We start from the raw sequence: 15,131 nt of genomic DNA, 5'->3' as shown, positions 1-15,131 counted from the left end.
AAGCTGGGCTCGCATGTCCCGGCACATTGTGTAGGGGGAATAAAGAAATGTCTAAAACAGCAACTTGATTATGCCCAAGGTATGTATTTTTACACATGCCCAGATATAGTGCATGCACAAATATGCTATTCATAAACTCAGCCCAGTGGTTTGAAGGAGACCATATGCCTTGGTGTAGTGTGTGCACATGTGCAGTTAATAAACACACTGCATCAGGGTGTATGTGCTTCGTTTGGAACTGATGGTAAAGACTAGAGCCCAAGGCAAATCCCTGGTACTTATACTATTTTCTAATAATGGGATAATCTAGGGGATAATTTTTCTTCCATGGGAACCAGTAATCAATGAGAGCAATGTTTCCCAAATCCCAGGCATTCACAAACCACCTTCATAACTGTGACCATACTTATACCATTTACACAATCACTTAATAATTTTCTTTACATCAACTCACTCTTTTGTAACTTGAACACATTTTAAAAAGGAACATTATCTCACTGCAATAAAATGGAAAACCAGCAACACTTGCCATAAATAGAAGACAGCCATAAAAATAAATAATATAACTTCTAGGATAAAAAGCCGTGTATCTGGATCCACTTGAAATAATTTTATTATCGCCATTCACTCATAAGAAACACGTAACTAAGGGACTTAAATAACATGGGCTCCTGCCCTACCCTCTCCCAGTGGTTGCCATTTCTGTCAATCTCATGTGACTCCCAGCCAGTATCCCCTTGCCCTGGGTGGATCTCAAGGGCTTAGAGTGGGGGCTCCTCGGCCCTTGGGAAATTCAGAGCAGCTTCGTCATTTCTTCCGTGTTCTTTAATCCTAGGGACCCAAGTGGCCTTTTGTGGGTAGGGGCAGCAGACTCAGGTTTGAGGTTGGAAAAAGAATAATCCCTTCCTTTTGATTTGAGATTGTTTTTCATTCTATAAGTAGCTTTTATTTTATATGAAATTTGAATTTCTTTTAAAATGGTAAAGTATACCAACTTTACAGAAAGGGGAAAAAAGTCACCTCCTGACTGAACACAGCTTTCACCAATTTGAGAGTTTCCTTGCAGTCTTTTGAAATATATATATGGGTTACACCATTGTAAACATGTGTTTAGAGCTTGCAATTCATAAATATATATATGTCCATTATCTAATGTGAGCTCAAGACACATTAAGAGGGTCAGAGTTGTGAAGTAGGCAGGACAGGAATTATTTAACCCATTTTTCAAACGAGAAAACTGTGGCCCAGATATGGAATGTCACTTGCTAAAATCACATACATTGAAACTAGTTCTCTCCACCATGTCACAGTGCTTCTGTGTTAGAGCCCAAGTTATAAAGCAAAGTGTACAAGGGCACAGACTATTAGCAATTTACATTTTAAAAATTTATATTTCCTAATGGATACATATTAATTGCAAAAAAAAACCTCTTAACAGCCACAATAAATAAGAATCCCCCGATCCCACTCCTGCAGAAAACCCCCATAAACCACACAAGCTTTGCCACCTTTGACTTTTTCTATGTATATCCTAACATAACTTTTCTCTCTTTTCTAAAAGTAGAATTTCTTCATAAACACTGTTTTTTTTACTTTTTCCCCCTACTAACTAATATATCTTGAACATCTTTCCAAGGACAGAGCTTCTAAAAACACATTTTAGCAAAGCAAAAGATTTTTTTGAGTCAGAGACTCACTCTGCCACCCAGGTTGGAGTGCGGTGGTTCACTGCAGCCTCTACCGCCCCGGCTCAAGCGATCTTCCCACTTCAGCCTCCTGAATAGCTGGAACTACAGGTGTGCTCCACCATGCCTTGGCTAATTTTTGTATTTTTTCATAGAGACTGGGTTTCACCATGTTGTTCAGGTTGGTCTCCAACTCCTGGCCTCAAGTAATCCTCCTGCCTCTGCCTCCCAAAAAGCCTGGCCAGAAAAGATTTTAGATGAACACTAAAAGTGGTTCCCCCTTGCTTCTATCGCCTGCAGCAATAGCACCGTATCTGGGGAAAGGAATTCATTCATTCATTCATTTGTTCATTCGTTCATTCACTCAACACACATAATTAAGGGAATGTTATTTTTTCAAAGGAGAGACTAGCTCTTGAGTACTTGAAGCACACTTTTCCCTGGAAAGACCTAGAAACATTGGGGTTAGGAAATGTAGGCAGTTCCCAGCAGCATAGTCAGCTCGCTAGACCGAGGGGAAAAGAGGAGAAAGAAAGATCTTGGAGGAAGAGCACATTAGATGGATGGGGGTGGGGCCTGTTTGCTAGGTGGGTCCTTCTTGTCCTTCCCCAATTCGTCCTTTCCTGTCCGTTCTTCTCTGGCAACAGACTGGGTGCTGGCCCAGGATTTCCCTCTAGCCACATTTGCCTCGCTGTCCCTTTCTCTCGCTCTGCCCCAGCACTTATGTAGACAGCTGTTGGAACTGAGGGTAAGAGGCTGGGGGCAGAGGTGGGTTTGCCTGTGCCATGCAGGAAAGAGCAGGGCACATTTATGGGTTTTTTTCTTTTCTTTTTTTTTGAGACAGAGTCTCGCTCTGTCGCCTAGGCTGGAGTGCAGTGGCCGGATCTCAGCTCACTGCAAGCTCCGCCTCCCAGGTTTACGCCATTCTCCTGCCTCAGCCTCCCGAGTAGCTGGGACTACAGGCACCTGCCACCTCGCCCGGCTAGTTTTGTTTTGTTTTGTTTTTGTTTTGTTTTTTTTTTAGTAGAGACGGGGTTTCACCGTGTTAGCCAGGATGGTCTCGATCTCCTGACCTCATGATCTGCCCGTCTCGGCCTCCCAAAGTGCTGGGATTACAGGCGTGAGCCACCGCGCCCGGCTGTATTTTTTTCTAAGTCCTCTAAGTCTTTGGACCACGGCATGTTTGTAGGGCCCCTATTTAGAACGTTCTTCCTCCCCAGCCTTTGAGCTACTTCTCCTGTCCCATGCTTAGATTTTTTTAGACCCCACTTCCCCAGGAGCTAAGGGATCTCCACCAAGTGCACAACTGCCCTCTTCCCTCTCTGACCTTGGCCCAGCCTACATCCCAGAGGCCAGTACCGTTTGCTCTGTTGATAAACTAGGACTCTCAACCTGGAGCTGACCCTGTAGGGATCCCAGTTGGAGGATTCTGAGGGACCCATTCACCCCCTCCTTAGTTCAGAGCCCACTCTGGTCCCCAATATCCCAACCCCCATGGAGACCTCCCTATCCCAGATTACATCGTTTCTCAAGCAAGGTCTCTGGACCTTTCTATTTCTCTAGCCCAGAGGGCAGGGAACACCCTCATCCATCATGCCCCGTCTAAGTAACATACATGTTGGCTGGTTCTGCTTGGAGACCACGTCCTCTCCAAGGGCATTCTCAGCCATCCAATGACTGCCGAGACAGGCAGGTAGGATGGATATGACATTTGGCACCAGAAGACTTGGGTTTGAGCTTTCACTCTGCTCTACCTATGAGACCTCAGGAAAATACCCTCCTCCCTCCAACCCTATTTTTCACTGGTAAAATGGAGGTCGTGACCCCCTTTACGTCTTGGGCTTGTTTTGAGGGTCACATGAGATAGTGTGAATAAAGAATATTTTATCAAGGGAGGGAGAAGGTAATACGGGCAAGGGGTAAAAAAATTCAAACTGTATAGAAGGATATATAATAAAAAGTCAATCCCTCCCACCCTCAGTCCCCTGGATCCCAGGTCCCCTCTCCAGAGACAACCACCAACACCAGGAACATTCAGTGTATACGCAAGCATAGAAGCCTACATGTCCCCACACACACTGTTTTGTACCAGAACACATTTGGAGATGGCCCTCTATCAGCACACACAGAGCTGCCTCCTTTTTAGCAGCTGCCTAGCATTCCATTGTGCGAATGTACCCAAACCAATTTAACCAGTTCCCACCCTGCAGATGGACACTTGGGTTGTTTCCAGTCTTTTGCTATCACAGACAATGCTGGAGTGAATATCGTTTAACATGTGCTCTTGTGCACACATCTGAGAGTATCTGTGGGATAGAGCCCTAGAAGTTTTGATGTTGAGATATCACCAACTTGCCCTGGAAAGATGGTGTATGGGCAGGGCCACCGTCAAGGCAAGAGTGCCAGCCCCCATTCCCTCATCCACCGTTGAGGCAGGAGTGCCGTCCCCCATTCCCTCATCCACATGGAGTGTTATTAAGCCTTCTGATTTTCACCAATCTAATAGGTGAAAATGGTGTCTTAGAGTTTTTTTTGAGACAGAGTTTCACTCTTGTTGCCCAGACTGGAGCGCGATGGCGCAATCTCAGCTCACCGCAACCCCTACCTCCCAGGTTCAAGCGATTCTCCTGCCTCAGCCTCCCGAGTAGCTGGGATTACAGGCATGAGCCACCACACCTGGCTAATTTTGTATTTTTAGTAGAGACGGGGTTTCTCCATGTTGGTCAGGCTGGTCTTGAACTCTAAACCTCAGGTAATCCACCTACCTCGGCCTCCCAAAGTGCTGGGATTACAGGCGTGAGCCACCGCGCCCGGCCTGGTATCTTAGAGTTTTAATTTGCATTTATCTTACCATGAGCCACCCTCCCTGTGGCCCCCTGCCCACCTCACAGCTGCCCGCTCCCCTCTTCCCAAGGCTCATCACGCTTCCCAACGGCGTCCTTCAGATCCTGGATGTTCAGGAGAATGATGCAGGCCCCTACCGATGTGTGGCCACCAACTCGGCTAGCCAGCGCTTCAGCCAGGAGGCCCTACTCAGTGTGGCCCACAGAGGTAAGGGGGCTGGCTGGGTGGGGAAACCTGGGGGTTTCTGGAGCCAGCCATCTCAGAGCTGGGAGAGACCTCAAGAGGTCCAGGCGTCGCCTTCAAGTAGGTGATAAATGTTAGTCCCATTGACAGGTGAAGCGATGAAGCCCAGAGGGGATACTGCCACCCAGCAAACCAGGGAAGAAAGAACTGGGATGGAACACAAGACCCCAGACTCCCAGGGCGGGGCTCCTCTCTTCATGCAGAGCCTCTGTGCCCTCGGGTTGGATGGAGTGTCGAAGGCTGGGGACAGAGGTGGGGAGGCAAGGCATCTGAGGCCGTGTCAGCGCCCGGAATCCCTGGTCCCTGCTCCTTTCTCTCCTCCCCTTCTGTAGTCACTGAGGAGTTCAGGCACTGGGGGATTCATCCCTCTCTGCTTTCTGTGCCTTGCGAATCTGGCTCCCTGTGGCCTAGTGCTCTTGTCCTTTACTCGTTTCTTTGAAAAGCTCTTGCCCCAGTGTGATGGAGTAGGAAGGGCACAGGCTTTGGGGTTGGAAAGACCTGGTTTGAATCCTGGCTTCTCTGCTCACCATCTGTGTGACCCTGGGCTCCTTATCAAATGTCCAGCTCAGAGAGGCTGGAAGAGTCCTTGAAATAAGAATGGAAAGTGCAGGCCGGGCACGGTGGCTCAAGCCTGTAATCCCAGCACTTTGGGAGGCCGAGACGGGCGGATCATGAGGTCGGGAGATCGAGACCATCCTGGCTAACACGGTGAAACCCCATCTCTACTAAAAATATAAAAAAATTAGCCGGGCGTAGTGGCGGGCGCCTGTAGTCCCAGCTACTTGGGAGGCTGAGGCAGGAGAATGGCGTGAACCCAGGAGGCGGAGCTTGCAGTGAGCCGAGATCAAGCCACTGCACTCCAGCCTGGGCGACAGAGCGAGACTCCGTCTTGAAAAAAAAAAAAAAAAAGAATGGAAAGTGCCTGGCACCTGGCAGGTGCTCAACAGATCTCACTTCAAGCCTCCCTCAGGGGCCCCTCCCCTGCTGCCCTTTGCCATGCATCCCTCCCAGCTCCCACCTCCCACCCACTCTCCACACCCCCACCCTGTCCCCATCCTATTCCTTCTGGGCTTAGCTGGTGCTGGTGGGCTGTTCCCAGGCTGGTGTCTTCTCCGTTCTGTTCTGAGGGTCTCTGCCTCCACCTGCTGGACAATCCAGATATTCACCACTCCACCCAGGGGGCCAGGGTCACAGAGAACTCAGCAGGAAATCAGTGTTTAGGGAGCTGCAGCCCAAGCAGAAACTAAAGTCCACTGTCTGCCTTTTCCACTGGGGAATCCAAGAGCCTTTGGAGAAGGGATTTGCCTAAGGTCACCCAGTGCGTTAATGGCAGTGCTGGAACTAGAAACTATAACTGTTGACTCCAAGTCTGGTGCTTTGCCCATGACCCTGACAGTTCTCTGCCTAGATGGTGGGTTGCATTTGGGAGGGAAGAATGGAGGTAGATGTGGGTCTGTCTAATCATTTCTCTGGTGCTGAGTTGAAGCCCAGGCAATTCTTCTGACTCTAAAAGAAACAGCTCAGGCCGGGCGCGGTGGCTCAAGCCTGTAATCCCAGCACTTTGGGAGGCCGAGACGGGCGGATCACGAGGTCAGGAGATCGAGACCATCCTGGCTAACACGGTGAAAGCCCGTCTCTACTAAAAACACAAAAAACTAGCCGGGCGAGGTGGCGGGCGCCTGTAGTCCCAGCTACTCGGGAGGCTGAGGCAGGAGAATGGCGTGAACCCGGGAGGCAGAGCTTGCAGTGAGCCGAGATCCGGCCACTGCACTACAGCCTGGGCGACAGAACAAGACTCCGTCTCAAAAAAAAAAAAAAAAAAAAAAAAATAGAAACAGCTCAGAGGTCCCGTCCTAGCCCTGCTGACTTTTCTTGCTACATCTCCCATCTGACAGATGGAATCATTGCTGCTGCCCCCAGTACCACCTCACCAGGTTACTGTGCGACTCAGGTGAGGTATTGAATGGCAAATGCCTAATGGTAAGGCTGCCTTCTGTCTGTCTTCTTGCCAGGGTCCCTGGCGTCCACCAGGGGACAGGACGTGGTCATTGTGGCAGCCCCAGAGAACACCACGGTGGTGTCTGGCCAGAGTGTGGTGATGGAATGTGTGGCCTCAGCTGACCCCACCCCTTTTGTGTCCTGGGTCCGACAAGGTGAGTGGAGGGGGTGGGAGAAGGAGGGCATGGGAAGGGAGGGATGTGGCATCTCACATGCCCCTAAGTCAGGGGGATGTATGGGTGACGACCCAGGGGTCACCAACCTTCTGGTGTGGCAGGAACTCCTCTCCCAGGGCTGGGTGTGGTGGACAAGGTCGGAGCTTCGAGGGGAACTGGACAGACTTCTTCGTCACTCTGTGTAGCATGGGCTTTACAAAAGCACTTCCAGGCTGCCACTTACAGAACAGTTATTGCAGCCCCCCTGAGGCCAGGTGCTGAGCTACATTCTCCACCGTAATTACATATTTCTGTTCCTCACAACAGTGTTACAAGTGAGTACTTGAGAGCTGGGAAGGTGCCACACAGCCAGTGAGTCAGGTGGAACCAGATCCCTCTGCTGGTCTGTGTTTAACTATAAGGCCAGCTCTGGGACCACCCTTTGTGTGACTGGCATCATGCTGGGCACAGTGAACAAAATCCAGAGAGGCAGGGACCCTGCCCTCTGAACTCATCGTCTAGTGAGGAAAAGGAAACACATATCTATGAAGAGAGGTCTGACAGTATCAGGCTACAACTGAGAAGTGCCACTGAGTGACTGGAGATGCCGTCAGGGTAACGCCAGTGCTGGGCCAAATGTCACTGTGCAGTCTCCTGAGCACTTTCACACCTGTTCTCCTGTCAGCCTCCAAGAGCCCTTTGGGGAGAGTAGGGGCCAGAACTATTATTCCCAGTGGGCAGATGAGGAAACTGAGGCTCAGAGAGGCAGGTGGAAGAGCCGGGACCCAAGCTTTTGAGTCTGTTCTCTTTCTGGTACTTTACTTCCTACAGTCCTATAGAAAGAAAGCAAGGGTTATTTTTGTTTCCATTTGCTGTTAAAAAGTGACTTGTAGGCCGGGCGCGGTGGCTCAAGCCTGTAATCCCAGCACTTTGGGAGGCCGAGACGGGCAGATCACGAGGTCAGGAGATCGAGACCATCCTGGCTAACACGGTGAAACCCCGTCTCCATTAAGAAATACAAAAAACTAGCCGGGCGAGGTGGCGGGCGCCTGTAGTCCCAGCTACTCGGGAGGCTGAGGCCGGAGAATGGCGTAAACCCGGGAGGCGGAGCTTGCAGTGAGCTGAGATCCGGCCACTGCACTCCAGCCTGGGTGACAGAGCGAGACTCCGTCTCAAAAAAAAAAAAAAAAAAAAGTGACTTGTCCCAAATTGATGGCAGAAGTTTTAAATTCAGTTCTCTTTACCCCGTTCCCCAACTCATTCTATTACTCTATACACTTAAAAAAAAAAAACTTTATGTCTCATACTCAAAAGTGTATATCATGAATATATATAGTTTAAAGAAAATAAATTGAACAATTATTAATATGTACCCACCACTGAGCTGATAAAATAGAACAGTGCTGGGATTTTCGCACCTGTCTGACCTGAACTGCCTTGTTGGACCTGTGACACTTGTCTACTTAGGGGGCCAGCAGGACCCTCGTACTACTGGGATAAACTTGTGGTATCACCTAGAAGTTCTAATGTCAATATTTCTTAATTCCTGATTATGCATCAGGGTCACCCAGGGGACTTGTTAAAACTGCAGACTCCTTTCTTCACCCCGGAGAGTCGTGATCCAGGAATCTTTTTTTTTTTTTTTTTTGCCTGTCACCCAGGCTGGAGTGCAGTGGTACAATCATAGTTCACTGCCGCCTCCACCTTTTGCTGGTTCAGGTGATCTACCTCAGCCTCCTGAGTAGCTGGGACTACAGGCATGTGCCACTATGCTCGTTTTTTTTTTTTTTTTTTTGAGAGACAGGGTTTCTAGATGTTGCGCAGGCTGGTCTCAAACTCCTGGGCTCAAGCGACCCGCCCGTTTTGGCCTCCCTAAGTGCTGGGATTACAAGTGTGAGTCACTGCGCCCGGTTCTGTACCTGAAAGTGTGCTCTTCAGCTCTACTACCTAGGACTAGTTAGAAATGCAGAGTCTGGGGCCCTGCCTCAGGCCTCTACATCTTTTTTTTTTTTTTTTTTTGAGACGGAGTCTCGCTCTGTCGCCCAGGCTGGAGTGCAGTGGCGCGATCTCGGCTCACTGCAAGCTCCGCCTCCCAATTCAAGCGATTCTCCTGCCTCAGCTTCCCAACTAGCTGGGACTACAGGAGCCTGCCACCATGCCTGGTTAATTTTTTGTATTTTTAGCAGAGACTGGGCTTCACCGTGTTAGCCAGGATGGTCTTGATCTCCTGACCTCGCGATCCGACCTCGTGATCCAGGCATGAGCCACCACACCCGGGCTGTTTCGTTTTCTTTCTCTTTTCTTTTCTTTTCTTTTCTTTTCTTTCTTTTTTGATGGAGTTTTGCTCTGTTTCCCAGGCTGGAGTGCAGTAGCATGATCTTGGCTCACTGCAACCTCCGCCTCCTGGGTTCAAGTGATTCTCCTGCCTCAGAGTCCCGAGTAGCTGGGATTACAGGCATACACCACCATATTCGGCTAATTTTTGTGTTTTTAGTAGAGATGGGGTTTTGCCATGTTAGCCAGGCTGGTTTCAAACTCCTGATCTTAAGTGATCCACCTGCCTCGGCCTCCCAAAGTGCTGGGATTACAGGTGTGAGCCACCGCGCCCGGCTGTTTTGTTTTCTGACTGCAAATGTTGTAAATGTTCACCATAGAAAACTAGGAAGAAAAATAGATGCAGAAAACACTCCACCACTCAGATATAAAAATTGTTTATGTACCAGTGTACCTTCTTTCAGTTTTTTTCTATGCATATGTACAGTTTTCTCCCTGAAATTGAGAACATGTGCTGCATTTACAGTTCCAAGTCCTATTTTCATCCAACAGTATATCATAAGCATTTCTCCATCTTTAAAACATTTTCAAAATAATTGTAATGACTATCTAATATTCCGTACTTTGAATATAGCTATGATATAATTCACCAGTTCCTGCTGTTGGATTTTTAAGTCCTTTCCAGTTGTCCACTGTTACAGTTAACACTGCTGTGATCTGCTCTGTTCACAAATACTTGCCTGTAATTCTGATCATCTTCCTAGGACAGGTATGCATAAATGGAATCCTTGGCTTCAAGGCCTAGGTGAAGCTCCTTTATGGCCCTTTCTCCAGCATTGCAATTTAGTATTTTAAAAAATCTTCTCAAGTTGATGGGTGAAAATTAACACCTATGTTTTAGTATCTTTTTTTTTTTTTTTCCATAGAGACAGAGTCTCACTAGGTTGCCCAGGGTGGTCTTGAACTCCTGGTCTCAAGTGATCCTCCCACCTCAGCCTCCCAAAGTGCTGAGAGTACAGGCGTGAGCCACCATGCCCAGCCTAACATCTGTTTTGAAGTGCCTTTCTTTGATGACATGAAATTGAACATGTTTGTGTTTCTTGGCTATTTGCATTGCTTCTCTAGATTTTCTGTTCATGTCTACAAGGCAAGGGCTTTTTAAATGGTTTTCATTTCACATTGAGATAAAAATCTGTGCACATTCAAATCGTTGTCTTGGTATGACCTTACCGGCCCTAGCTTCATCATAGTACTGGGCTGGGACCCCAGGGAAGGCGCATGTCCTTCTTGAGAGAAATGAATTTAGTAATGAAAACTGACGAGTGTATGAGCACCTATTATTAATATATGCCTGCACTGTGCCAGGGGTTCTCACATTCTTTCAACCCTCATGGAAACCCTGCCAGTTAAGGGCTAGTTCCCCCTTACAGATGGAGACAGCAGGGCTCAGAGAGTCCCGGCAAGAGGAGGAAATGAGATTCGGACCAGGGACGGTTGTGTTCACTTTACCCGGGTGCAGAGTGTTCCTGAGGTCCGGAGAGTGAATGGAAGGGCAGTCCCTAGCGTCCCCTCCAGCGCGTCTCCCTCTCCTTCCCCAGACGGGAAGCCCATCTCCACAGATGTCATCGTCCTGGGCCGCACCAACCTACTAATTGCCAGCGCGCAGCCCCGGCACTCCGGCGTCTACGTCTGCCGCGCCAACAAGCCCCGCACGCGCGACTTCGCCACTGCCGCCGCAGAGCTCCGCGTGCTGGGTGAGGCGGGCGGAAGGGCGGAGGGAGCGGGTTGTTTGGGGCTGGGGTGAATAAGGCAGGGGGAAGTGGACAGGTGGGTGTGCTGGGGAGACTCAGGCGCGCTCCTGGAGGACGAACTCGGGGGAGGAGTCCCTAGTAAGGCGGAGGTGGGGCGAGGGATGGGGACTAGGTAACCGGAGGACGGAGTGCGGGGCGTTGAATCTGGGATGGAAGGAGAAGGGTGATTAGGGCCTGGCGCGAGTAATTAGCGGGGAGGTGGGACTGGGATTGTTGGGGGGATAGTGCAGTGATCTGGGTGGTACTAAGAAAACTGGGGGGCAGAACAGATCTGATAGGTGCGGGAGACATCGGAGGTCAGGGAGGAAGGAGATAGGTAAATTAGGGGTGGGGCTAGATCCGGGAGGAGCGATATTTAGGGGAGGCTGAGGCGGCCTGGGGACAGTTTTGGAAGAGAAAGAGAATGGTCGTTGTGGGGCTGGGGTAAGTGGGGAGAAGAAGGGGTAAGTCTGCGCTGAGCGGAAGTAGTTTGGAAAGGGTGAATCAGGGAGAGGTTAGAGTGATTGGAAGGGGAGCGGGGAAGGGCGGTGGGGGGCAGGGTTGGGGTCCTGGAGGGAGGGGCAGAGACCTTAGTGGCGGGACCCCCGCGCTCAGCGTCGCCCCTCGCGCCCCCAGCGGCTCCCGCCATCACTCAGGCGCCCGAGGCGCTGTCGCGGACGCGGGCGAGCACAGCGCGCTTCGTGTGCCGCGCGTCGGGGGAGCCGCAGCCAGCGCTGCGCTGGCTGCACAACGGGGCGCCGCTGCGGCCAAACGGGCGCGTCAAGGTCCAGGGCGGCGGTGGCAGCCTGGTCATCACACAGATCGGCCTGCAGGACGCGGGCTACTACCAGTGCGTGGCTGAGAACATCGCGGGAATGGCGTGTGCTGCCGCGTCGCTGGCCGTGGTGGTGCGCGAGGGGCTGCCCAGCGCCCCCACAAGGGTCACTGCTACGCCACTGAGCAGCTCCGCTGTGCTGGTGGCCTGGGAGCGGCCCGAGCTGCACAGTGAGCAGATCATCGGCTTCTCTCTCCACTACCAGAAGGCACGGGGTACGTCGGCCTGGGGCGGGATGCACCAGGGGGCAGGATGCACCAGCGCAGGCCCCGGCGGGGCGCAGCGGGGAGGGTTTCAGGTCGGATGACTGAAGGGTTGCCTGATGGGTACCTCTGCAGCGAGGATGGACTGGGGTAGGAGCCCATATTAGAGACCCGCATAGGTATGGTAGGTATGGATTAGGCAGTTGGTGCTGGAAGGGCCACTGCTTCCCTCAGTCATATTTGTTGAGAGAGGAGGGAGAGGACGTTCCTGGAGCCACCTCCCACCCCAGTTAACTAACTGGAGAGGTAGGTCATTTCCAGAAAGCACTCCCTAACCAGTGGAGGAATTAATAGAGTGAGACAGGAAGCCGAGGGAGTTTATACACTCCTGCTTAGATTATCTGGGATGATTTAGCTATAAATAGACACCAGGACAATATGAAGGATTCCTAGACAAACTCCAGCTAACCAGCACTGGAGTGGCACTATGACAGTCCCCTTGTCCCCTGGGTCACCAGGCATGGATAATGTGGAATACCAGTTTGCAGTGAACAACGACACCACGGAGCTACAGGTTCGGGACCTGGAACCCAACACAGATTATGAGTTCTACGTGGTGGCCTACTCCCAGCTGGGGGCCAGCCGCACCTCCACCCCAGCACTGGTGCACACACTGGATGACGGTAGGGCCTCTGAACCTGCAATGGGCAGCTTGGGGTAAAGAGAATTCCCTGGGGAGGGGAGCTCGCCCTCTCTTTACTAATGTAAAGGCATTTTTACCTGCTCATATCATCTTTGTACCCTATAAGAGAGTGGACAGGGGTTCTTCTCCTCAGTTTACAGTTGGGGAAACTGAGGCCCAGAAAATGAGAATGATTTGCCCAGGTCAGTAGTTCAGCTGGGACTTGAGCCCAGGTCTTGTGATGATTCCCTGTGTCATGCAGTTCTCCCTGACACCTGTGTGCCATCCAGCTAGGGTAGGGGTCAGTGACATTAACCCATTAGATGTGGAAGATTGTGCTCCAAGACTTTTTCCAGCTTCGGGGTGGGAAAGATGTCCCTTCATCCTTCAGCTTGGGGCTCCCCTGAGAAGCTCCCTTTCCTCCCTCAGATCCTGGTCCTGGCCTACTTCTGACTTGCTGTGTGACCCAGGCAAGTCTCTGACCGCTCCTGAGCCTCACCTTCCACGTCGGTGGAGCAGAGCTCACGCTGATGTTCTTCTGTCTCAGTCCCCAGTGCAGCACCCCAGCTCTCCCTGTCCAGCCCCAACCCCTCGGACATCAGGGTGGCATGGCTGCCCCTGCCCCCCAGCCTGAGCAATGGGCAGGTGGTGAAGTACAAGATAGAATACGGTTTGGGAAAGGAAGGTGAGTGGGGCGGGTGGGCTGCAGGCAGGTCTGGGAATGATCAATGTGAAGAGTGGTCAGGGCTGCTGGAGACCTGAGCAGGGTAGCGGAGTAGGAGGAAAGGAAGCAGAGTAGGGAGAGGTTGGGGAAGGGTGAACCTGAAAAACAGGGGTCTGGGCAGGAATGAAAAGGGAAGATAGAGGGGCCTAGCTTAAGGCAGAGGGAGGCCTGGGCTCTCACCCCAACCCCTCTACAGCTGCAGTATGTAATCCTACTGAGTCCCTGCCTCAGTTTCCTTATCTGGGAAATGGGGGGCTGGGGTGGGAGGATCACTTGACCCCAGGATTTCAAGGCTGCAGGGAACTGTGATCATGCCATTGTACTCCCATCTGGGTGACAGAGCAAAGCTCTGTTTCAGAAAAAAATAAAAGGATAAAAGTTAGGAGAAGGAAGGTGGCTGAGGGACCAGGGGAAGGGTGAGGAAGGAGGGAAAGGTGAGGAAGGAGGGAAGGGTGAGGAAGTGGCCATGGTGGCCCTCAGGGCTCTGGAAGCCAGGCAGAGCTTGCTGGCCTTCATGGTCAGCCCCTTGTGTCTGCATCCCGTGTGTGTGTTGGCGGGGGATGGTCATTGACAGCTCCTGGGGAAGTGGGGAAAGCCTGCCATCATTCTCTCTGCAGCTGAGCCCAGGCTGATAGCCTGCATCAGCCAGAGGTGGAGGCTCAAGCGTCCACCCTGGAGCCATAGAGTCTGCCCAGGCACTGAGGGGTCAGTGCTGAGAATGCCTCAGGCTCCCATGGGCACGGAGGAACCAGGATGTGAGGTGGAAGACCCGCGTAGGAGAATTTAGGATCCTGGTCCTCAGGTGGCTACCCAACAGCCCACCTTTTCTGTCCCTGCAGATCAGATTTTCTCTACTGAGGTGCGAGGAAATGAGACACAGCTTACGCTGAACTCGCTTCAGCCAAATAAGGTGTATCGAGTACGGATTTCGGCTGGTACAGCAGCCGGCTTCGGGGCCCCTTCCCAGTGGATGCAGCACAGGACGCCCAGTATGCACAACCAGAGCCACGGTACGGGGTTAGAGGAGAGACAAGAGAGTGCGTGTGTGACTGTGTGGGTGTGCGTGTGTCCTTGGGACCCAGTGCCCCACCCCCGCACCCCACCCTCCATCAGAGACCTTCCATGCCTCCCTCTGCTTGATGGGTGAGCGAGGCCCAGGTGCAGAGGTGAAGGGCTGGGATCTGGTGTCCCTTCGATTTGCCGTGTGACCTTGGACAAACCATTCTGAGGCTTCATTTACTGCCCAGGAGTGGCATGAGGTTGAATAATGTATTGTAACTAAAGTGCTTAAACTCATTGAACTGTAGCTGCTTCGAGGATGATGATGATGTTTTGTTGAGAGGCCCAATAGAAGAGTGATTAAATGCTGACCAAACCGGCCTACGTGCTCTCTGTACGACACTGGGTAAATTACGTAACTCTCTGAGCTTCAGTTTTCTTATCTGTAAAGTGAAGGTTGTAGTATATTTTCACTATTTTAGAGGGCTGCAAGAATAAAGTTATAATACACATACAAAGTGCATATACACAGTGTGTTTGACACATTGTAAGCTCCTCACTCTCAAGTGGGTGTCCCTACTATAATGGTGGCATCCCCCCTTCCTGGCCTCAGCAACCACCACCCCTACTGCCCCCGACATTTGATCCTTCAGAAGACTTCACAGAGGCCGATTCTGTGCCAGGTGCTATCAGCCTGCT

At 51.1% G+C, this 15,131-nt stretch overlaps 1 protein-coding gene across 8 annotated transcripts in view; it reads left to right on the top strand.

Annotated features, from left to right (window-relative positions):
- The window catches only part of IGDCC4 (immunoglobulin superfamily DCC subclass member 4), a 42,312-nt gene that overhangs the window by 16,165 nt on the left and 11,016 nt on the right, over positions 1-15,131 (top strand). For 7 of the 8 annotated variants that reach the window (XM_045395609.3, XM_045395608.3, XM_073996060.1 and 4 more), the window contains exons 4-10: positions 4,600-4,736; positions 6,785-6,925; positions 10,798-10,953; positions 11,626-12,039; positions 12,546-12,710; positions 13,257-13,394; positions 14,273-14,443. In XM_045395609.3, the coding sequence (XP_045251544.2) occupies positions 4,600-4,736; positions 6,785-6,925; positions 10,798-10,953; positions 11,626-12,039; positions 12,546-12,710; positions 13,257-13,394; positions 14,273-14,443 (1,322 nt within the window). Of the gene's footprint in view, positions 1-4,599; positions 4,737-6,784; positions 6,926-10,797; positions 10,954-11,625; positions 12,040-12,545; positions 12,711-13,256; positions 13,395-14,272; positions 14,444-14,740; positions 14,839-15,131 lie in introns of all 8 variants that reach the window. The other variant, XR_012415075.1, reaches the window with a different exon arrangement.

The sequence above is a fragment of the Macaca fascicularis genome, chromosome 7, assembly GCF_037993035.2.
Source record: "Macaca fascicularis isolate 582-1 chromosome 7, T2T-MFA8v1.1".
Lineage (NCBI taxonomy): Eukaryota > Metazoa > Chordata > Mammalia > Primates > Cercopithecidae > Macaca > Macaca fascicularis.
Note: the sequence above shows the minus strand (reverse complement) of the source record. Positions and strands in the feature narration are given on the sequence as shown.